At 43.2% G+C, this 25197-nt stretch overlaps 1 protein-coding gene across 7 annotated transcripts in view; it reads left to right on the forward strand.

Moving 5' to 3' along the window:
- LOC139552093 (scavenger receptor class B member 1-like) overlaps positions 1–23139 on the forward strand; it is a 35392-nt gene extending 12253 nt beyond the window's left edge. The window contains exons 8-14 of one of the 7 annotated variants that reach the window (XM_071363502.1): positions 1857–1975; positions 13912–13985; positions 14205–14256; positions 16229–16375; positions 17345–17389; positions 19231–19330; positions 19462–23139. In XM_071363502.1, the coding sequence (XP_071219603.1) occupies positions 1857–1975; positions 13912–13985; positions 14205–14256; positions 16229–16375; positions 17345–17389; positions 19231–19323 (530 nt within the window). In that variant the 3' untranslated portion in view covers positions 19324–19330; positions 19462–23139. The other 6 variants (XM_071363501.1, XM_071363505.1, XM_071363504.1 and 3 more) reach the window with 6 other exon arrangements.
- The last annotated feature ends 2058 nt before the right edge of the window (positions 23140–25197 follow it).

Genomic DNA, 25197 nt, shown 5'->3' on the forward strand with positions numbered 1-25197 from the left:
TCTAATCAATTTCATACAATTATATGGTTTCAGGGTGGACTATTCTAATCACTCATTTAAACATATAAATTCCATTCACAGGGGGGGTGCCAACTAGGTGTTAACCCTCCAACTCTCAAGACACCTGGAGTACTGGGCCAGCCACTCTTAAATATCACATGGGCCAGCACTGTTGAAACACCTTCCACTAACTAAGTTCAAAGTTATGATTCAACCTCTTGTCTCAGTTCAAAAGTTTGGGGTCACATAGAAATGTCCTTGTTTTTGAAAGAAAAGCAACAAAAAAAATCCACTTTTAAAATAACATCAAATTGATCAGAAATAGTGTAGACATTGTTAATGTTGTAAATGACTATTGTAGCTGGGAACGGCTGATTTTTAATGGAATATCTACATAGGCGTACAGAGGCCCATCATCAGCAACCATCACTCCTGTGTTCCAATGGCATGTTGTGTTAGCTAATCCAAGTTTATCATTTTAAAAGGCTAATTAATCATTAGAAACCCTTTTGTAATTATGTTAGCACAGCTGAAAACTTGTGCTAATTAAAGAAGCAATAAAACTAGCCTTCTTTAGACTGCGTATCTGGAGCATCAGCATTTGCGGGTTCGATTACAGAAACAAAGAACTTTCTTCTGCAACTCGTCAGTCTATTCTTGTTCTGAGAAATGAAGGCTATTCCATGTGAGAAATTGCCAAGAAACTGAAGATATCTTACAATGCTGTGTACTACTCCCTTCACAGAACAGCACAAATACGCTCTAACCAGAATAGAAAGAGAAGTGGCAGGCCCCGGTGCACAACTGAGCAAGAGGACAAGTAAATTATAGTGTCTAGTTTGAGAAACAGACGCCTCACAAGTCCTCAACTGGCAGCTTCATTAAATAGTACCCGCAAAACAACGTCAACAGTGAAGAGGCGACTCCGGGATGCTGGCCTTCTAGGCAGATTTGCAAAGAAAAGCCATATCTCAGTCTGGCCAATAAAAAGAAAAGATTTAAGATGGGCAAAAGAACACACACTGGACAGAGGAATATTAGATAAAACGTGTTATGGACAGACAAATTTGAGGTGTTCAGATCACAAAGAACATCTGTGAGACGCAGAAAAAATGAAGATGCTGGAGGAGTGCTTGACGACATCTGTCAAGCATGGTGGAGGCAATGTGATGGTCTGGGGGTGCTTCGGTGGTGGTAGTGGGAGATATGTACAGGGTAAAAGTGAACTTGAAGAAGGAAGGCTTTCACTCCATACATACCCTGTGGATGGCGCTTAATTGGAGCCAATTTCTTCCTAGAAAAGGAGAATGAGCCAAAGCACAGGTCCAAAATATGGCAAAACTATTTAGGGAAGAAGCAGTCAGCTGGTGTTCTGTCTAATGGAGTGGCCAGCGCTGTCACCGGATCTCAACCATATTAAGCTGTTGTGGGAACAGCTTGACCGTGTGGTACGTAAGAAGTGCCCATCCAGCTTGTGGGAGGTGCTTCAGAAACCATGGGTTGAAATCTCTTCAGAATACCTCAACAAATTGACAACTAGAATGCCAAATGTCTGCAAGGCTGTAATTGCTGCAAATTATGGATTCTTTGACGAAAGCAAAGTTTGAAGGTCACAATTATTTAAATTAAAAATAATTATTTATAACCTTGTCAACATCTTGACTATTTCCTATTCATTTTGCAACTCAATTCATGTATGTTTTCATCGAAATTCTTGTTTTCTAAGTGACCCCAAACTTTTGAACGGTAGTGTACTTGTTACAAAGGAAATGTATGATGGTGAATGATAATGGTGCTATTGATGATGATGATGTTAATACAAGTAAAGGTGACGTTGTCTTAATATTGTGTTCTAGACGCCCCAGTGTTCATTTCCCAACCCCACTTCTACAATGCTGACCCTGTGCTGCTGGACTACGTACAGGGACTACAGCCTACTGAGGACGAACACGGACTATTCATAGACATCCACCCTGTGAGTAACGCATACACGCTGTCCTGAAGTGGAACACTGATAAACTCAGCAAAAACTAAAAGGTCCCTTTTTCAGGACCCTGTCTTTCAAAGATAATTCGTAAAAATCTAAATAACTTCACAGATCTTCATTGTAAAGGGTTTAAACACTGTTTCCCATGCTTGTTCAATGAACCATAAACAATTAATGAACATGCACCTGTGGAACGGTCATTAAGACACTAACCGCTTACAGACGGTAGGCAATTAACGTCACAGTTATGAACTTAGGGCACTAAAGAGGCCTTTCTGCTGACTCTGGGGGGAAAACACCAAAAGAAAAATGCCCAGGGTCCCTGCTCATATGCGTGAACATGCCTTAGGCATGCTGCAAGGAGGCATGAGGACTGCAGATGTGGCCAGGGCAATAAATTGCAATGTCCGTACTGTGGGACGCCTAATACGGCGCTACAGGGAGAAGGGACGGACAGCTGATCGTCCTCGCAGTGGCAGACCAAGTGTAACAACACCTGCACAGGATCGGTACATCCGAACATCACACCTGCGGGACAGGTACAGGATGGCAACAACTGCCTGAGTTACACCAGGAACGCACAATCCCTCCATCAGTGCTCAGACTGTCCTCAATAGGCTGAGAGGCTGGACTGAGGGCTTGTAGGTCTGTTGTAAGGCATGGTCCACGCCAGACATCGCCGGCAACAATGTCACCTATGGGCACAAACCCACCGTCGCTGGACCAGACAGGACTAGCAAAAAGTGCTCTTCACTGACGAGTTGCGGTTTTGTCTCACCAGGGGTGATGGTCGGTTTCGCGTTTAACGTCGCAGGAATGGGCGTTACACCGAGGCCTGTACTCAGGAGTGGGATCGAGGTGGAGGGTTCGTCATGGTCTGCGGCGGTGTGTCAGAGCATCATCGGACTGAGCTTGTTATTGCAGGCGGTCTCAACGCTGTGCGTTACAGGGAAGACATCCTCCTCCCTCATGTGGTACCTGCAGGCTTATCCTGACATGACCCTCCAGCATGACAATGCCACCAGCCATACTGCTCGTTCTGTGCGTGATTTCCTGCAAGACAGGAATGTCTTGTTGGATGAGTGGGGTAACATCTCACAGCAAGAACTGGCAAATCTGGTGCAGTCCAGGAGGAGGAGGAGATGCACTGCTGTACTTAGTCAGTATCTAACTTTTGATTTTGACCCCCCCCTGTGTTCAGGGACACATTATTAAATTTCTGTTAGTCACATGTCTGTGGAACTTGTTCAGTTTCTCAGTTGTTGAATCTTATGTTCATACAAATATTTACACATGTTAAGTTTGCTGAAAATAAGCACGGTTGACAGTGAGAGGACGTTTCTTTTTTTTTGCTGAGTTTAGCAAGAGGAAGTTGTGTCCATTGACTGTGGACTCGTCCCCTTTGTTCTAATAGGTCTTCGATAAGATGAGATCAGATTATTGGACGGCGACGCACACAACAAACACACACACACACCTTTATGATCTATTAGGGTCAAAGACCAGTGGGTTTCTGACGGGCTGTCACCCAGAGCCAATGTGGCTCTCCAGTTTCGCAGTCAATCAATTAACCCCTGAACTATACCCTGAGTTTTATTTAGATGAAGGATGTCACTTCTCTGACATGCAGTGACTTCCAGTTAGATTTGCGCCGATGGTTTTTAGCCTCACTGGTCTGTATCGGGTGCGTAAGTGTTTCAATACCGTGGTAGGTGGTCTTTGACACAGTCGCCGCTTGGTGTCAAAAAGGTCAAATGAAATGGTGACTTGATTTACGACGCTCCATATATCTGACGGGGGGTGCGCCACATTGTCTGACAGCCTGAAGCATCTGTGCCAAGTTCTCCCCCATTTATAGACGTGTGTGTGTGTGTGTGTGTGTGTGTGTGTGTGTGTGCTTTTAATGGTGCAAATTGGGCCCATTCACATTAATGTTATAAACATATAACTCTGGCAGTAAAAGCGAGGCCATTTCCCCTTATCTAAATTGATTGTGTAAACACCTCTGATCTCATAGCCGTAGCGAACGTACACCGTACAGCCTGTCCTTGAGGCAATCACCTGACGCATACAGAGAAGGCTTGGCCATAGCAATTTCTTAGCATTGTCATCTAATTTTAGATCAAATTTATTGTCCCCTGGCTGAGGGTGGAAACTTGTTGGACATTCATTCTCGTATTTACAAAAATAATAGTGTGTTTGTGACTCCTATGAGTTCAGAGGCAGGACTCATTCATAGAAAAATGTTCATATCCACTCAATGTTTGACGCAAACGTCGTGATCTTCAACTGTAATCACAGAGAGCTTGATTTTTTAAAATACACTTGTGGGACAGCCAACGAGAGCAGATATCATCCAATTCTTTTTTTGTCCAGCTCCTGTGCCAAGTTGGATATGGTGTACAGTCTGTACTAGACTCTTTTCATAGTACATTTGTCATTTTAACAGACGCTCTTATCCAGAGCGACTTACAGGAGCAAAGGGTTATTAAGTGCATTGCTGAAGAGCACATCGACAGATTTAGATTTATTTTTTTTTATATTTTTTTACCTCGTCAACTCGCGATGCCTTGCTGTAGAACGTTGACCACAGCGTGAGTTGTTCTGTCGGACTGAAGGCCATTAGTGACCGTGCTTGCTGGGGGTCCTTAATTATATACAGCGATTTTCTGTGGCAGCGGTTAGTGTAAATGTCCTCTATAGATTGCACCAAAGAAACATACAGAGCTGCCATCTTAACAATCCTCTAAGGCCTGGGGGTCATGTATGTGGGTTAGGTTGCCTGCCATGCAGTAATCCACCCAGTCCGTGGTGAAACTATAAAAGTTCCCAAGTCTCAAAGTGAAATTCTCTGGAACAGACATTGGCAGCTAAATATCTAAAACGTGTGCATGGTAAACTGTCTGGCACAAGACAGTCAGTGACCTTTTTTTAGCGATAGCCAAATTGGAATTGCAGCATTTCTGTGTATTACTGTACTAGGAAATGGGTTTTATGATGGTGTCATGATTGCTCCTATAAATAGATTAAGAACAACAGCAGAGTTTGAGCCAGTCACCTTTTTGGGTCCAGGGCTAATGCATATGCGGTGTGCTACCAACTGTGCCAATTAGGGCCAGATCTCTTGGTAGTTTACTTCCATACAAGGAGGCGTCATTATCTAAGTGAGGACATTATGGTTTGTAACTGCTGCTGTAACGATTGGCAGTGGGATCAGACGTGGACTGTTGAGCAATGCATAGTTCCAGGAGGGAGAGGATATGGAGAGGAAGGCTCCCTGATGTGGGATTGACCATCTGGGGTTGGATTGCAGCTTGACACCTGGTGGTCCCATCCACAGCCCCGGGCCACAACTCTCATAGAACTCCTTCCCAGCCAGAACTGTGCATGTCAAATCAAATGTTATTTGTCACATGCTTCATAAATAAAAGGTGTTGACTAAAAGTGAAATGTTTACTTATGGGCCCTTCAGAACAATGCAGAGATTATATTTTAGAAATCACACACTGACTAACGATAACTTGGTTATATAAACCGGGTGCCAAGTCGATGTGCAGGGGTACGAGGTAATTGAGATGTAATTGTAACAACATACAGGAACTCAAGTCCTTTTGTTCACTTGACCTAGAATGCCTCACAATCAAATGCCGACCGTATTATCTCCCAAGAGAATTCTCTTCGGTTATTGTCACAGCCGTGTATATCCCCCCTCAAGCCAACACCACGACGTCCCTCAAGTAACTTCACTGGGCTTTATGAAAACTGGAAACCATATATCCTGAAGCTGCATTTAATGTAGCTTGGGATTTTAACAAAGCAAATTTGAGGAAACCGCTGCCGAAGTTCTATTGACTGTAGCGCTGGAAGAACACTGGACCATTGTTACGCTAACTTCCATGATGCATACAAGGCCCTCCCCCCGGCAAATTTGACCACGGCTCCATTTTGCTCCTCCCTTCCTATAGGCAGAAACTCAAACAGGAAGTACCCGTGCTAAGGTCTATTCAACGCTGGTGTGACCAATCGGAAACCACGCTTCAAGATTGTTTTGATCACGTGGACTGGGATATGTTCCGGGTAGCCTCTGAGAATAACATCGACGAATACGCTGATTCGGTGACTGAGTTTATCAGGAAGTGTATAGGAGATGTTGTACCCACTATTAAAACCTACCCTAACCAGAAACCGTGGATAGATGGCAGCATTCGCAAAACTGAAAGCGCGAACCACTGCATTTAACCATGGCAAGGCGACTGGGAATATGGCCGAATACAGAGTAGTCATTCCCTCCAAGGCAATCAAACAGGCAAAATGTCAGTATAGAGACAAAGTGGAGTCACAATTCAAGCGGCTCAGACAAGATACAAAGTTGTGTACTACATACTTGAGATTTTCTGTTTCTTGGCAATTTCTCGCATGGAATAGCCTTCATTTCTCAGAACAAGAATAGACTGACGAGTTTCAGAAGGAAGGTCTTTGTTTCTGGCCATTTTGAGCCTGTAATCGAATAATAAATGCCCACAAATGCTGATGCTCCAGATACTCAACTAGTCTAGAGAAGGCCATTTAAAAAAAAAAAAAAGTTATTGCTTCTTTAATCAGCACAACAGTTCAACTGTGCTAACATAATTGCAAAAGCTGATAAATTAGCATTTTAAAATGAAAATCTTGGATTGGCTAACACAACGTGCCATTGGAACACAGTGATGGTTGCTGATAATGGGTCTCTGTAGGCCTATGTAGATATTCCATAAATCTGCCATTTCCAGCTACAACAGTCACTTACAACATTAACAATGTCTACACTGCGTTTCTGATCAATTTGATGTTATTTTAATGGACAAAAAATGTTGCTTTCCTTTCATAAACAAGGACATTTCTTAGTGACCCCAACTTTTGAACGGTACTGTATTCATATAGTGTAGGTAGGGATAAAGTAACTAGGCAACATGATAGACAATAAACAGTAACAGCAGTGTGTGTGTGAAGAGTTGGTGCAAAAAGGGTCAATGCATATAATCCGGGTAGCTATTGGTTAACTATGTAACTGTCTTATGGCTTGGGGGTAGAAGGTGGGCGGGTCGGGCGGTTGTGTGTTACAGTCAAGGTCTGTCACGATCTAAACTCGGGTTTAGATAATGACAGATCAATCATCTATTGATTTATCTGTTAATGTTCACATGTGTAACATTGCATATGAATGTAACCTATAGATATACTGATGTGTTAGTTAGTGGACTCAGTCGATACATTTGATTTAGTGGTCTGTTTTATGGCTATAGGCAGTAAAATTTGAATATGCCAATGGTGGGGAGATTGCTCTTATTGACCAAAGTCTAATGTTATCCAGTCATATTAGGGCTGGGACTTGCCAGAGACCTCACGATACTTAGTTGCTGAGATATGTAGTGTGATTCTCACGAGTCGATATGTATTTGCGATTTTTGAGGTTTCAAACGTGTTGCTCACTATACGCCTGCTGCAGAGGGACAAAGAGAATGCTGAAAACGAGTTTTGATCAGTCAGGGAAGTGAAAGTGCTGACATGTTGGCTCACTATTTAACCTTGCGAGACCCAAGCATAGAGCCAAATGAAGGGGGAAAAACGTATTACTCGTCAAATACTTGTAATAAGCCTCTTACAAAGTCATTTTTATAAGACAATCTGCTGGAACTGTTGCAAAAATGCAACTTTGGGGTTCAATGGTAAAAAACATTTAAAATAACTGATATATATTAAAATCACATGAAAATGGCTCAAAAGCATATACATGCGATGGAAAATGGTGTATACATTTGAAATGAAGTCATATTGAATCTGAAATAGCCAAATTGATACATTTGACCAATCCAAATGTTAGAATAAAAATACTATAAAATTTTTAAAAAGTACTATTAAAGTAACTATTTTGTGTGTTCTATGTATGGAGAACATCTAACACATTTTTAGTAATATTTGGTTGGCTTTTCTGGCTTAATTTGAAGAAAACCTTACTACTTACCATAAAATGAATGGTCTCATAAACCACAATAATTTCAAAGATAGATATATCTATGACATTTTAATGTGAAAAGTTACGGAAGTATTTGGTTGTCCGTATTTGGAAGGGAAACAATCTCTCCAACTTGTCTATCAATATATGATCTTGACAGCGCTAGCTGCGCCACCAGAGTCTCTGGGTTCGCGCCCAGGCTCTGTCGCAGCCGGCCACGACCGGGAGGTCCGTGGGGCGACGCACAATTGGCATAGCGTCGTCCGGGTTAGGGAGGGTTTTGCCGGTAGGGATATCCTTGTCTCATCGCACTCCTGTGGCGGGCCGGGCGCAGTGCGCGCTAACCAAGGGGGCCAGGTGCACGGTGTTTCATCCGACACATTGGTGCGGCTGACTTCCGGGTTGGAGGCGCGCTGTGTTAAGAAGCAGTGCGGCTTGGTTGGGTTGTGCTTCGGAGGACGCATGGCTTTCGACCTTCGTCTCTCCCGAGCCCGTACGGGAGTTGTAGCGATGAGACAAGATAGTAATTACTAGCAATTGGATACCACGAAAATTGGGGAGAAAAGGGGATAAAAAAAAATAAAAAATATATATGTACAGTATATATATATATATGATCTTGACCCAATGTCTGTTTGGCAACCCTGTAAGCCCAATGTGGTGTTTTTGCCACACTTACAAAACTAACTCTGGCTCGAAATGTTTGTTTCTGGAGTTCTTCATTTATTTTTAACATAAAGAAGGAACACACATTTTCAAGTCATGTACTTGCGTGGATGACTTACTACATGAGCTTTTGTAGGTGATCAGTGTGGTGTCAGATGCGTGGACAGTTTTCCAATGTTTGAGGCTGCAGATGCCACTAATCATACTGACACACAGCAAATATTACTAAGAGATACGTGGGCCTAATGAGCTGCACTTTGTAGTGTTAGACTTTTAGTTTAGGACCTGTACAGGATGCAAATTAGCGAATGCATTTTTTTTGCAAAGTTGGGTCTCACAGGGTTTAAAAAGAAGCTGCAGAACAAGCTATATGATGAAAAATACTGGAGTTTTGGTTCAGGTACAACTAACTTGCGCTAGCTAACGCTACCTACAGTAAACAAAATTGAGTCATAGTAATATTTTTTTTAGATATTGATATGTAACTTTTTGGGTATTTTGTTAGCTAAGTCATATGGTGTGACGGGATTATAGGCAGGTATTGATGTTTCAGATGGGATGAAAAACGACTCATGACTTAAGTTGTGAAAGTAGGCAGAGTTAGGTGTCTGCTTGGACAACAATGTCTTCTTCACAATCAAACTGCAGGCCTTTTTGCTCAAATCAGGGTTGGAATACTGACTGTCCGAACAGCAAGTTACAAGTGACCAAATCGGAGTTGTTTGTGGGTTCAGACAGCAGTCATTTGCTGACGTGGCTATTCTAGACTGGTGAGTGCGCAGTGGTGTAGGCTGATTGGCGCTTATGTTTCCTGTCACTCAGAAGTTATGTAGCAAGCGGAAGGTATTTTTGGTATGTAAATTAGGATCCCAATTAGCTGTTGCAATAGCAGTAGCTACTCTTCCTGGGGTCCACATGAAACATAATACAGAACATGAGCAGCTCAAGGACAGAACATACATTTATTTTAAGGCACACGTAGCCTACATATCAATGCATATACACAAACTATGTTGGTCAAATAGGGGAGAGGAGTTGTGCTGCGAGGTGTCACTTTGGGGACTGTGGATAGACCCCTGATGGCATGTCTGGTGGGATAAGTATGTGTCAGAGCTGTGTGTAAGTTGAAAATCCCAAATTGTTTGCATAGTCAATACAATGTTTCTTATGAAAAGAAGTGATGCCTCAAGTTTCAGTATTTAAAACAGCCCTCTGATTACAATTTAGAGCAAAAAGTGTCGCTCTGTTCTGGACCAGCTGCAGCTTAACTAGGTCTTTCCTTGCGGCACTGGACCACACAACTTGACAGTAATCAAGATTAGACAAAACTAGAGGCTGCAGAACTTGCTTTTTCGGAGTGTGGTGTCAAAAAAGCAGAGCATCTCTTTATTATAGCTAGACCGCTCCCCGTCTTTGACACCATTGAATCATATGTTTTGACCATGACAATTTACAATCTTAAGGTAACGCCAAGTAATTTAGTCTCTTCAACTTGTTCAACAGCCACATCATTCATTACCAGATTCAGCTAAGGTCTAGCACTTAAGGAATGATTTGTACCACATACAATGCTCTTAGTTTGAGATGTGTCTCACAGGGTGACAACGATGCCTGCCATGGACTTTTCCCAGAAAGGAAGAGTATGTTAAAACAACTTATTGAATTTACATATCTGGAGCTGGTTAACAATCCACTCAACAGTGCAGAGTCCACCCACATTTCCATGTGTTATTTCATGAACCTTCGAAGTTTCTTTCAAGTGCTGTTGCAAAAAACCGTCAAGCGCTATGATGAAACTGGCTCTGAAGACTGCCACAGGAATGGAAGACCCAGAGTTACCTCTGCTGCAGAGGACATGTTCATTAGTCACCAGCCTTAAATTGCAGCCCAAATAAATGCTTCACAGAGTTCAAGTAACAGACATCTCAACATCAACTGTTCAGAGGAGACTGCATGAATCAGGCCTTCATGGTCGAATTGCTGCAAAGAAACCACTACTAAAGGACACCAATACGAAGAGACTTGCTTGGGCCAAGAAACGCAAGCAATGGACATTAGACCGGTGGGAAATCTGTCCTTTGGTCTGGAGTCCAAATTGGAGATTTTTGGTTCCAACCGCCATGTCTGTGTGGTGTGGGTGAACGGATGATCTCTGCGTATGTATTTCCCACTGTAAATCATGGAGGTGTGGGGGTGCTTTGCTAGGTACATTGTCAGTAATTTATTTAGAATTCAAGGCACACTTAACCAGCATTGCTAGTGTGCGCTTAGTGTGCTCATTTGTTTTTCAACAGGACAGTTACCCAAAACACACCTCCAGTCTGTTTAAGGGCTATTTGTCCAAGGAGAGTGATGGAGTGCTTTCATCAGATGACCTAGGCTCCATAATCCCCCGACCTTAACTAAACTGATGGTTTGGGATGAGTTGGACCATAGAGTGAAGGAAAGGCAGCCAACAAGTGCTCAGCATATGTGGGAACTCCTTCAAGACTGTTGGAAAAGCATTCCAGGTGAAACTGGTTGAGAGAATGCCAAGCATGTGCAAAGCTGTCAAGGCAAAGGGTGGCGATTTTTGAAGAATCTCAAATATAAAATATTTGTTTTTAACACTTTATTGTTTGGTTACTACATGATTCCATATGTTAATTCATAGTTTTGATGTGTTGACTATTCTACAATGTAGAAAATAGTTTATTAAAAATAGACAAAAATAAGAAATTGTTGAATGTGTAGGTGTTCTAAAACTTTTGACTGGTAGTGTATTCTGGCTGCATAGATTTTCTATCACTTACAGTAGATTGTGGGGAAATATTTCCGGTACAAAGTGCAGCGCAATGGACAGCAGGGCAAAGAGTAAAGTAGGTCACTTTTTCCACATGTTACGTTACAGCCTTATTCTAAAATGGATTACATCAATCTACACACAATACTCCATAATGATGAAGTGAAAACAGGTTATTACAAATAAACTGATACCTTATGTAAATAAGTATTCAGACCCTTTGCTCAGACTCGAATGAGCTCAGATGCATCCTGTTTCCATTGCTCGTCCTTCAAGTTTCTACAACTTGATTGGAGTCCACCTGTGGTAAATTCAGTTGATTGGGCTATATAAGGTCCCACAGTTGACAGTGCATGTCAGAGCAAAAACGAAGCATTGAGGTCGAAGGAATTGTCCGTTGAGCGCCGAGATGGGACTGTGTCAAGGCACAAATCTGGGGAAGGGTACCAAAAATTCTGCAGCATTGAAGGTCCCCAAGAACACAGTGGCCTCCATCATTCTTAAATGGAAGAAGTTTGGAACCACAACTCCTAGAGCTGGCCGCCTGGCCAAACTGAGCAATTGGGGGAGAAGGGCCTTGGTCAGGGAGTTGACAGAGCTCCAGAGTTCCTCTGTGTAGATGAGAGAACCTTCCAGAAGGACAACCATCTCTGCAGCTCTCCAATCAGCCCTTTATGGTGGAGTGGCCAGACGGAAGCCACTCCTCAGTAAAAGGCACCCAAAGGACTCTCTGACCATGAGAAACAAGATTCTCTGATTTGATGAAACCAAGATTGAACTCTTTGGCCTCAATGCAAAGTATCACATCTGGAGGAAACCTGGCACCTACAGTGGCAGGCACCTACAGTGAAGCATGGTGGTAGCAGCATCATGCTGTATGTATGTTTTTCAACGGTATGGACTGGGAGACTAGTCAGGATCAAGGCAAAGATGAACAGAGTAAAGTACAGGCAGATCCTTGATGAAAATCACCTTCCAACCGGGCAACAACCCAAAGCACACAGCCAAGACAACGCAGGAGTGGCTTCGGAACAAGACTCTGAATGTCCTTGAGTGGCCGAGCCAGGACGTGAACAAAAATCTAACAGCTCTGGAGAGTCCTGAAAATAGCTGTGCAGCAACGCTCTCCATCCAACCTGACAGCGCTTCACGATCTGCGAAGAAGAATGGGAGAAACTCCCCAAATACAAGTGTGCCAAGCTTGTAGCGTCATGCCCAAGAAGACTCGAGGCTGTAATCGCTGCCAATGGTGCTTCAACAAAGTACTGAGTAAAGGGTCTGAATACTTGTGAAATTTTTACGTTTTTGTTTTTTAATCAATTAGCAATTTCTAAAAACCTGTTTTTGCTTTGTCATTTATGGGCTATTGTGAGTAGATTGAGGGGGGGGAACAATTTAATCAATTTTAGATTAAGGCTGGAATGTAAAAAGTGGAACAAGTCAAGGGGTCTGAATACTTTCTGAAGATGCTGTATATTTGAGTTCAGGACTATCTTAATCACAGTTGGCGTTTTTACACATTTTTCATTGTCATTTTAAAAATGAATAAGCCAGTGAACTGAACAGTTTGAGGTTGGACTGATGCTCATTCTCCGTTTGAGCTCATAGTGGAGTGGTTGTGTCCGTATGCGTCTGCACGTGTATGCCCCTTGTGTTCATTTAGCTAGGTGTGTGTTTTTTCCTGTTTTGACAAAGTGCAGACTTTAAGCTAGCTGTGGATGGCTTGGTGTCTGTAAAGTAGACTGCCTGTCAAGTTATGAGGGGATGCGCACTATCGTTTGTGGCACAAAACTGTGTTTGGAAACAAGGGAGTGTAATGGAATTATCCTGGTAGAAGAGGTGAGACTAGATGTATGGTTCTAGCTCTCCCTAAGCGTAACGACTGTCTCTCCAACTAAGAGGGCAGAGAGCCTTTTGTCCGAATACTAAATATTTTTCCATTGATCACCGCAGTATTTAGAGGACGCGCAGTGTAGACATCTGCTTTCTCATTAGATGTGAGTTTCCTCTCCTTCAACGGAGCATTTGTTTACTTGCTTACTATAGCAAGTATTTTTGCATTGACACTCTCTCTCCTCTGTTCTTATCCTCTTCCTTTCTCTCTCTCTTTTCGTGGATTGTTTGTGTGCCATTCAGAGGGTGAATGGGCAAGACAAAAGATTGCTGTACTTTTGAACAGGGTATGGTAGTAGTTGCCAGGTGCACCGGAGTGTGTGTCAAGAACCGCAACGCTGCAAAGTTTTTCCCGTGTGTATCAAGAATGGTCCACCACAAAGGACATCCAGCCAACTTGACACAGCTGTGGGAAGCATTGGAGTCAACATGGGCCAGCATCCCTGTGGAATGCTCTCGACACCTTGGAGTCAATGCCCTGACGAATTGAGGCTGTTCAGAGGGCAAAAGGGGGTGCAACTCAATATTAGGCCGTCTTAATGGTTTGGACTCTCAGTTTGTGTACAGATATCTCCCTCTCTCTCTCTGCAGGAGACTGGCGTGCCTCTGAATGTGTCTATCCGTCTGCAGCTCAACCTGTACATGAAGAAGGTGTCGGGTATCACGTAAGGATAACCCCTAACCCTCAACCCCTCTTATTTATAACCCCTATTTCCCCCCCCCCCCCCCCCCAACCAGCACTCCTCTCATGATGACAACTCCTTATCCCTGACCTTTAACCCCAAAGGCCAAAAAGCTGAAGGATCCCATTCAATCTGTGGGTTTCAGTTTTTTATTTAGAATGTATTTGTGTGCATCTCTGTGAGTGACTGTTTCTGTTGCAGGGAAACTGGGAAGATCTCAGAGGTTGTGATGCCCATGATCTGGTTTGAGGAGGTGAGTGGTGATTAGACTATTATTGGGTTCGCTTACCCCCCTAACCTGCTCTATACAGTGAGGGAAAAAAGTATTTGATCCCCTGCTGATTTTGTACGTTTGCCCACTGACAAAGAAATTATCAGTCTGTAATTTTAATGGTAGGTTTATTTGAACAGTGAGAGACAGAATATCAACAAAAATATCCAGAAAAACGCATGTCAAAAATGTTATAAATTGATTTGCATTTTAATGAGGGAAATAAGTATTTGACCCCCTCTGCAAAACATGACTTAGTACGTGGTGGCAAAACCCTTGTTGGCAATCACAGAGGTCAGATGTTTCTTGTAGTTGGCCACCAGGTTTGCACACATCTCAGGAGGGATTTTGTCCCACTCCTCTTTGCAGATCTTCTTCAAGTCATTAAGGTTTCGAGGCTGACATTTGGCAACTCGAACCTTCAGCTCCCTCCACAGATTTTCTATGGGATTAAGGTCTGGAGACTGGCTAGGCCACTCCAGGACCTTAATGTGCTTTTTCTTGAGCCACTCCTTTGTTGCCTTGGCCGTGTGTTTTGGGTCATTGTCGTGCTGGAATACCCATCCACGACACATTTTCAATACCCTGGCTGAGGGAAGGAGGTTTTCACCCAAGATTTGACGGTACATGGCCCTGTCCATCGTCCCTTTGATGCGGTGAAGTTGTCCTGTCCCCTTAGCAGAAAAACACCCCCAAAGCATAATGTTTCCACCTCCATGTTTGACGGTGAGGATGGTTTCTTGGGGTCATAGGCAGCATTCCTCCTCCTCCAAACACGGCAAGTTGAGTTGATGCCAAAGAACTCCATTTTGGTCTCATCTGACCACAACACGTTCACCCAGTTGTCCTCTGAATCATTCAGATGTTCATTGGCAAACTTCAGACGGGCATGTATATGTGCTTTCTTGAGCAGGGGGACCTTGCGGACGCTGCAGGATTTCAGTCCTTCACGGCGTAGTGTGTTACCAATTGTTTTCTTGGTGACTATGGTCCCAGCTGCCTTGAGATCATTGACAAGATCCTCCTGTGTAGTTCTGGGCTGATTCCTCACCGTTCTCATGATCATTGCAACTCCACGAGGTGAGATCTTGCATGGAGTCCCAGGCCGAGGGAGTTTAACAGTTATTTAGTGTTTCTTCCATTTGCGAATAATCGCACCAACTGTTGTCACCTTCTCACCAAGCTGCTTGGCAATGGTCTTGTAGCCCATTCCAGCCTTGTGTAGATCTACAATATTGTCCCTGACATCCTTGGAGAGCTCTTTGGTCTTGGCCATGGTGGAGAGTTTGGAATCTGATTGATTGATTGCTTCTGTGGACAGGTGTCTTTTATACAGGTAACAAACTGAGATTAGGAGCACTCCCTTTAACAGTGTGCTCCTAATCTCAGCTCGTTACCTGTATGAAAGACACCTGGGAGCCAGAAATCTTTCTGATTGAGAGGGGGTCAAATACTTATTTCCCTCATTAAAATGCAAATCAATTTATAACATTTTTGACATGCGTTTTTCTGGATATTTTTGTGGTTATTCTGTCTCTCACTGTTCAAATAAACCTACCATTAAAAGTATAGACTGATCAATTCTTTGTCAGTGGGTAAACGTACAAAATCAGCAGGGGATCAAATACTTTTTTCCCTCACTGTACCTCTATCCCCCCCCCCCCCCATCACTCTCCAAACCTAACCAACACACTATCTCTCTCACCCATACCCCTAGATCAGTGTTTCTTAATCCTGGGCCTGGGGACCCAAAGGGGTGCACCTTTTTGTTTTTGCAATAGCACTACCAACCTGATTCCACTAATCAACTCACCAAAGACCAGGATTAAGCAACACCGCCCTAACGTGTGTGTATATAACCTTAACCCTTTTAACACCCTCATAACTCTGTCCGCTCATCAGATTTGTGTTCCCTGTCTTTCTCTACATCGCTCTCTCTCTCTCTCTCGTGTAGAATGGGTATATGGACGGTGCCATCGTGAAAACGTTCCACACCAACCTGGTGGTATTGCCAATGGTGATGGTGTACATGCAGTACTGTTTCCTAGGCCTGGGCCTGGCCACCGCACTGGGAGCTGTACTACTACACTACAGCGGGAAGGTAAGGCCTCTACAGCACATGGTCACCGCTCGCTGCCTGTGTGGATGGGAACGTTTTGTGTGGGAGAGAGAGTATAGTATGCGTGTTCACAAACTGAATGTGCTGCAAGTAGTTGTGAGAGAGGAGAGAAATAAGAGTCATTATTTGGTTTGCATGGGTACTAGGTACTGTGACTCTTGCGCAGCCCTCTGTTACCCACCAGAGAAGAGGCTCTTCCCACAGCCTCGGCTAACAAACCAACACACTGGCACTCCCCTTTCTAACCACCAGTAAGGGTGCTGTGAGGTCTCCCCCATCTCCCTCTGAGTAGCTGTAGACTGTGATTTTATACTGTACAGTGGTGCCACTTGGACACACACACAGTGCCACCCCCGCCGCCTTACTCTCGTTAGACTAATCACGCGAGAGATTTCCTTAACACACACTCATCCAAGGGCATATGTTGTATTTTACACAGCTAACTCTATACGTAAGCCAGTTAATTTGATAAACACATGAACATAACTCTCAAGCCAATGCTAGCTAGAGTTGGTGCAACGGCTGGAAGTCTATGGGTATATGCTAGATTAGCGCAATGACGAAGTCTATGGGTGTCTATACTAGCGGATACCCTCAGACTTCCAGTCATTGTGCTAACGCTAGTTAGCATTGGATCACGAAAGTACCTTCTCTAACTTCATACTGGACACAGAGACACAGAAATGGTATCCATGAGTTCATCTGACTCTGGGGAAGTAGATAAAGGGCCTCATTGCCAATGTTCTTAAAAGGATACTTCAGGATTAAGTATGGCGTTATTTGGCGTATCAAGTCAGTTCTATGCACATTTCCAAGGTTATTTTAGTTTTGGAACGCAATGTGATCATGTTGTATATGGTTATGGCATGCACACACACACACACACGTACACAGGCATTTCAGGTCATGTGGTTATGACTTGTGTGGTGTGAACGGTTTTCTTTCTTGCAGGTGTTGTTGAAAACAGATCTGCCCACAGTGATAGAGAACCATGGGGTTGGTCTACACATTACTGTTCCCAATCACGCCTGCATGTGACGGCAATATGAATATAAAATGATGTACCCTGACAGCTTCTGATCGGCTTTGATTATAAGGGGAAGGGAAGGCCAATTCTGGTCCTTGGGGGGCTGCTCCCCCGTGTGCAGGCTTTTGCTCCAGCCAAGCGCTTACACACTACAGTGTTCATGGTCTTAGATTTTTAGTCGAGTTCTGTTGGTCATGTTGATGGAGATTGAAGACCGTGCATACTGTTGTGTTTGCTGAACCAGGTGTGTGGAAGCTGGGTTGTCGCTGCACACACTGGCCTTCCCGGACCGGAGTTTTCCTGATCACGGGGGAGAACGATGCGTATAACGTGTCAGTTTCAGCCTGATTGTGTTACTGTACGAAGTTGATTTGATCAGAGGAATATGGAATCTGATCATCCCTTCTCAACTGGGTCAGGTGTCAATCGATCCAAATGTCACAATTGATTGGTCAAGACTGTCTGCGGTGCGTCATTAACCAATCGCATGACCCCTGCATGCTCCACCTTCAATCTGTTGTCTTTCTCAGTTTTGAATCTGCGTGAACACACACACACTGCATGAACACACACATTCAGCCCATGATTAAATGACCCAATGGCTGGGTGACTAAATACTGCACTTCCTGTCTGTCAGTCAAATCAACCACCTGACAGCCAATCAGGTTGGTCAATGATTTCCTGTAGCTGCTTCTGACTGGCTCATTAGTAAAGGTCTGGCTATCTTTTAGGCAACGGTTAAAGACCCAGTAAACGGCTCAGATGCCCACAAACAGATGGACACATTTATCATGAATGACACAGGTAGGTTTCAGGTCGACATACACACTCACCCTTTTCCTGTATATTGTGTGTGTGTACACCTTTTTTCTACAGGTCACACACGAACACAAACTGAGGCCTCACACGAGGCATCACGCTGACCCATATTTAATTTACCAACATCACTATCATTTAAAATCAACAGTCTTCTTATCCACTGCTGTTGTGCCATGTTTCATACGACGCAGTGGTCTGCCCATGTTTGTGTGTGTTTAAGTGTCCATCTGAGCATGGTTTGAGCCAGAACTCCGACAGGCCATAGTTAACACATTCTCTTGCAGCAGACCCTCTGGTTGAAGACTACTGTTATACGATTAGGATCAATGTTTTGGGAGTTCAAATGATGTTAACAGAATGTGGATTACAGGTGACGCTCTGTAGTCAAATGGGTGTATTCATTACGGAAACAGTTTGCTTCCATTTGGTTCTTAAAAGGTAAACTACTCAAGAGTTTCTATTGAACATATTCGGGTAGGTTCCTCCATTTTTGTTCCGGTTGCTTCAGTTTATGAAACTGTTTACAACAGAATCAGCCGAATGAATACACCCAATGTGAAATGAACTGAAAGAAGTGTCTAAAAATGTCTGTTTGGGACGAGGCATTATGTTTATGGGCCTTTTGTAGTGAAAAGGTGTTGGTGCGGGAGTTTGATAGATCATTAAAAAGTTTAATCTATGCCCACTACGGGAGGCTGATGAGGGTAGGACGGCTCATAATGGGATGAAGTGAATGAAATTGTATCAAATACAAGGAAACCATGTCTACCATTCCAGCCATTTACTATGAGCCTGTTCTTCCAAATATAAGGTGCCACCTGTGATGCACACATTAACTGAATGAAATGACAGTGGTGTCAGCTGCCTGGTTCGGCTCCAAAACAGACTTGATCCTCACTACGTTGAGTGTTGTGCTTCTAACATTCGTTCTCTTATACCCTCGCTCTCTTTCCTCTGACTTCTCCCATCCCGTTTCTCTTTCTCCTGACAGATCATAAAATGTGAGAGGACTGTCATACCGGACGCCAGCGTCAGCACTTCATCCAGCGAGCAAACCCCTCTAATACAGGACCACGTGGACTAACACGCATGTAGGGGAGAGCTGCCTAGCCCAGTTCTGCAGGACTCTGTCTGCATGTGTTTTATTGAGACTGATGATCACTGGAACTCCAAAAACCACTGATTCTTTCCTGCTATCTATATCTCTCTCTCTCTCTCTCAGCTATAAACTCTCTCACCTGGTACAGTTCTCACCTGGTCCTGCATCTGCTCTGGGAGACTTTGGAGACCTTCATTCTGTTCAGGACTCACCGATCAACAGGGAAGGGCAGAACCACCCCGGTTTGTTCTGCTCTCTGGTGGTGTCCCGTCCAACCCTCCAATGAGGATCCACTCTCAGAATACATCATGGAACATCACCGCATCCTCACTCGCTGTTATGTGAATCTTTCCTCGTCTGTTTGTCCTTCCATTTCTTCAGATGTTTTAACAACTTAGTATCATGTGTTTTTACTATTCCTGAAATGCCATAGAAAACCACTCCACTAGATCTGTATTTGCTTTCCTTTCCTCTGGTCTGTGTAGAAGTTGCCTGTATGCACAGACCTAGGATCAGAAAATCCTACCCTTAGCCTTTAGGGGAAGAAATGGAAAAGTGACCCCAAATCGGCACCTAAAAGCAACTTCATTCTACAATATCTCACCAGACCAACGAATCAAAAAGTGAACTTGTTTTTGGGGGAATTCCAGTCAATTCAGGAAGTAGACTGAAATTCCAACTATCTTCCATGCTTTTCAATTAGGGAAACTGGAATTTGGTTTACTTTCTGAATTGACTGTAATTTAGATGGGATTTATCCCCAACCCAGGGGCAAAGGCCCACCCACTCAGGTTGCTCCAAAAACGCAAAACTTGTCTGTGTTCCAAATGGGATATTATTTGTCTTTTTTTACCTACGCACAGTACTTGACTTGGGCAGGAGCTCACTGGAACTGAGTACTGGCAACTCCAGTGTTCTTCTGCTTGAATTCCTGCACCTCCTATTGAATATTAACTCCAAAGTATTAAGGAGTTCTGGCACTTAAATATAAACTGTACCGGCACCCAAAATGAGTACTGGCAAGTCAAACACTGGCCTAAACATGTCTATGCAAACAGAAGGAAGGGTGTGTGTGAAAATGAAAGGGATATATATTTACAATACATTTTATTTGGCAGATACCTTTTCAGGGCATCTTACATAAAATCTGGTGCTGTACATAAAATCCATTTCATTTAGGCCTATGTAATGAATTTGAATGAATTATTTACCGGGAAGTAAGAGAAACTGTCAGCTTACCAATTTCAAAATAATGGGAGGGTTCTTGCATGTGTCACTTCACACTGATACCATGTGCAGTAAACCGTAGCAATAGCTGTGGGGGCTAGGCTAGACTGTAGGATACTCACCGTGAGCCAGCAAAGACTCACTAGCCAACAAAGCTCACTGTTTACATTTTTTTAAAGATGCCATTTCTAGAAGAGGATGTTGGAGCATATGCCGTGTTATTTGATATTTGTGATTTCACCATGAAGGGCCTCCAGTCCCCCTCTATATTACTCAGTTCTAATTTTTAAGGGCCTTTAAGACATTTTCAGTAAATTCAATCAGCGCTTACAATGCTGTTTTCATTCAACACTTAAAAAAAAAAAAAAAAAAAAAATTGAAATCATGAAACGCTCTTCTCCACTTCGACTCATGGACATCAGTCCAGTGAAATAAAGTTCTTTAAATGTATGCTCCGATGTGCCTCGCAAATAATAGGCTCTTGTCTTACCCGCGTTAATAGCCTAGCTTGACTCATTTTGAAATAGAAGGGATTCTACGTTATTTATAAGGGTAGGCCTACATGGATGAAACTGGGTCTGTTATTTATATAGGAAAATAGGCAAATGCATGAAACAGCCAAACAGTATTTCCAGTCAATGATTTTTAGGAATTGAATTGGAAATAGAACTGTGTCCTGTGTTTCTCTGCCCATGCATTATAATTAGTCCCTATAGGTTATCGACCATTTAATTGTTCATCAGATTCTTCATATGCAATTAATAATATTCTCACCCATTACATTATTGTCAATTTAATCTGGTCTTTATGCTAACTATGTGTGAAATTACTTTTGCTATAGTTTAGGTGTAGTTTCGTCAGCATTCGTAATGCTTATAACCTAAATTCTGGTTGATATTAAGAGGATGGTTGGTTGATATTAAGAAGATGTCATTTTTCCCCCCATCAGAGCTGCACAGACCTGATGGGCCATCGGCTGCACCTGCACAGACCTGATGGGGGGGGGGAATGACATCCTCTTAATATCAACCAGAATTTAGGTTATAAGCATTACGATTCTAACAACGATCACGTGTTGGACTTATTTAGGACAAGTCAAGGACAGGGTTGACAGCTTTAAAAAATGGCAGAGTAATTGAAAAAGTGAATTTCCAGTCAAAATGACTCTCTCGGCTCTCCTAGTGTTAAAGGGTTAAGTTTGTGGCCACCTAGCCTACTAATCTCCTGGTTGCTGATCCAGAGAAGTTGCCAAGCCTGTTGTGATTATTACTGCTATATCAGGAAGTTTGTTCTAGTCTCATAGTCTATTATTTATAGGTCTACGGTTTATTATGTGTAGTAGGTCAGAGTTTTTTTTTTTTCTTTTTTTTCCCCCACCTAAATTTGTGGGCCCTGCCATGAATGGATTTTTTTTTGCCTCAACCCATGATTTTTTTTTTTTTTGCAATGTTAAGAATAACGCCTCATTCAAAGTAAATTAGTTGATCTAGAAATGTCCCTCTGCTGATGGCATAGGCACCAATAATGACTGACGTTTTACTACACCAATGTGCCTTTTCAATTGGGAACTTCTCCTTTGCCCAAGCCCAAATTGACTCCTAAACCCTTGCGACTCCGTGTAGATGTGAGAGGATTGGATAGCTCTGGTAGCTCCACCTTGCCCTCTGGATTTTCACCATACAGCAAATGCTCATGGGTGTCCAAGGCTAGGGGCCAGGGGTTCATTTGGAATTGGGCCGTTTATGGTGTGTCCTGTGTCTATTGTGGCCATAGACCAGGTGTGCTCAAACTTTTGGCCGTGGTGGACCACGGGCTGAACGTATAAGTATTTAGAAAAAAAAGTAAACAATAGCTTTTTAGTAAGCAAACATAAAATCACACTTCAAACATTGTAGCCATATCTTGAAACCTAACTCCATTCTGATTACCACCTCACAGGCAAGACGATTTAGTGTGTGTCGCCCCCCCCCAGGCGCCACTGTACAAATGTTGCCATGACTTATGCCATGTTCATATGATACGAGTGAGTGACTAAGTAAACAATCAGTGGGATGCCCCTGGTGGGTAGCTCCCCTGGGCACATGCCCTGCCTGCATGCCCAGTTGGTAATTTGGTGACTAGCCTACTACAAGGTTTAGATAGCTGGCTAGACTACCTTACCTAGCAATAAAAACATATGTTACCCGACATGGGCTACATTACCATGAGAGGCCAAACCAAATGTTGTCGGCCCTGCCATAGACCATACTGTACACAGTAATAATTCTGTGATTGAATGTAAAGAGCATAGTACATAAAATGCTTGTGTCCAAACTATGGCTGTGTCTCAAATGGCACCCTATATAATACACTACCTTTGGCCAGAGTGCACTATTTAGGGATTAGGGTGTCTTTTGGGACGCATACAAGGGTCTGGATGCGTTTCATTGTGTGCTTTTTGGCAACACAGGATCTTTGAATGAGATGGCTGATGTGGGATTTGTGAATTTGCTCCGTCGTACTCCTTTTAAGTGGCGAGAATAACTTTGTAAATAAATGAATAAATGTGCCATGAATTGGAGTACATTACTTCCACTGCTGGGTTGGTCTCCTGTGTAATATTTTACATCAGGTGTGTGCGTGCCTGTGTGATGACGGTAAACATAGTTTTATTGATTTATAACACAAAGACCTGTTCATACTTAAAGTGCAATATAACCCATGATGCTTCAGATATGTGTGTGTTTGCTCTGTACGCATGTTTGTATGCATACATTATAGAACTGTATGCATGATTGTGTGCACTTTTTTATTTATAATGCATACAAAGACATTAACATTCACACGGTGTGTGTGTGTGTGTGTGTAATGCAGTGTGTGCATGCGTGAGTCTCAGGGTGGTGTGGGAGGTGTGACATTCATGGGAATGACTCCAGTGGTCAACAGAATGAAGATGATGACGATCACAACGGTTACTATGCCAACAATCAGGAACGAGACTCTTTTTCCTCAGAGCTTTGACTGTAAACACACAACAGAGAAAGAGAGGGGAGAGAAGAATAAAACATGCACTGTAGTCTATAGCATGTGCTGAACTGCCAAGATCCCACTGTTTGGATAGTCCCTATAGATGCTCAGACTATCAAACTATCAAAAACAACTTGATATGCAACAACTTGGAAAAGAGAGAGAGGAAGAAGGAGTTGGTTTGGAATATTTAGACATCTTCCTGATTCTTCAGTCCTCTCTTATAGTCCCAGGGCCACCCATAGAAATAGAAAGGATGTCTCCAAGATGATAATGGCATATTGGGTGGACTGGCAGCCATTGTGAGTGTAACCATGCCACGAAGTAAAAGCAGGAAGTGTACCCTTCAATATGTGCTGTGATTTATTGACCTAATGACATTACAAAAAGCACTTTCCATTGCATGAGCCAAATCAGTTGGCATAATTTGAATGAACATTCTACATTACCATGACAATCCAGCATCAGTTGATAGAACGAAACACCATGGAAATTATTGCATCACAATACCAGGCAGCCATTGCGAGTTTACCAGTCAAATTGCCAGGGTTAGAGCTTCCAAGCCCATTCTCTTCATTCTATTTCTATGTTGCCACCAACCAAACGTGTTGTTCAGTGACCCTGGAAACAAAACTGTAACATGTCAACAACGTTATGTAGATAATGTTATGAATGTGAACATCTGAGTGGTTCAACTACACTATATATACAAACGTATGTGGACACCCCTTCAAATAAGTGGATTCGGTGACGATCAGCCACACCTATAAAATCAAGCACACCGCCTTGCAATCTCCATACACAAACATTGGCAGTAGAACGGCCTTACTGAAGAGCTCAATGACTTTCAATTCAAAAATTTCTGCCCTACTAGAGCCGCTCCGGTCAACTGTAAGTGCTGTTATTGTGAAGTAGAAACATCTAGGAGCAAAAAGGCTCAGCTGCGAAGTGGTAGGCCACACAAGCTCACAGAACTGGACTGCCTAGTGCAAAAAATTGTTGTCCTTGGTTGCTACACTCACTACCGAGTTCCAAACTCCCTCTGGAAGCAACGTCAGCACAATAACTGTTCGTAGGGAGCTTCATGAAATGGCTTTCCATGGCCGAGCAGCCGCAAACAAGCCTAAGATCACCATGCGCAATGCCAAGGGTCGGGTAGAATGGTGTGAAGCTCACCGCCATTGGACTCTAGAGCAATGGAAAAGTGTTCTCTGTGTGTGATGAATCACACGTCACCATCTGGCAATCCGACGGATAAATCTGGGTTTGGCGGATGCCAGGAGAACGCAACTTGCCTGAATGGATAGTGCCAACTGTGAAGTTTGGTGGAGGAGGAATAATGGTCTGGGGCTGTTCTTCATGGTTCGGGCTAGTTAGTTCCAGTGAAGGGTAATCTGTGCTTCCAACTATGTGGCAACAGTTTGGGCTAGGACCTTTCCTGTTTCAGCATGACAATGCCCCCATGCTCAAAGCGAGGTCCATACATAAATGGTTTGTCGAGATCAGTGTGGATAAACTTAACTAGCCTGCACAGAGCCCTGACCTCAACCCCATCGAACAACTTTGGGATGAATTGGAATGCCAACTGCGAGCCAGGCCTAATCGCCCAATATCGGTGCCCGACCT

This window comes from Salvelinus alpinus, chromosome 24 (genome assembly GCF_045679555.1).
Source record: "Salvelinus alpinus chromosome 24, SLU_Salpinus.1, whole genome shotgun sequence".
Taxonomy (NCBI): Eukaryota; Metazoa; Chordata; class Actinopteri; order Salmoniformes; family Salmonidae; genus Salvelinus; species Salvelinus alpinus.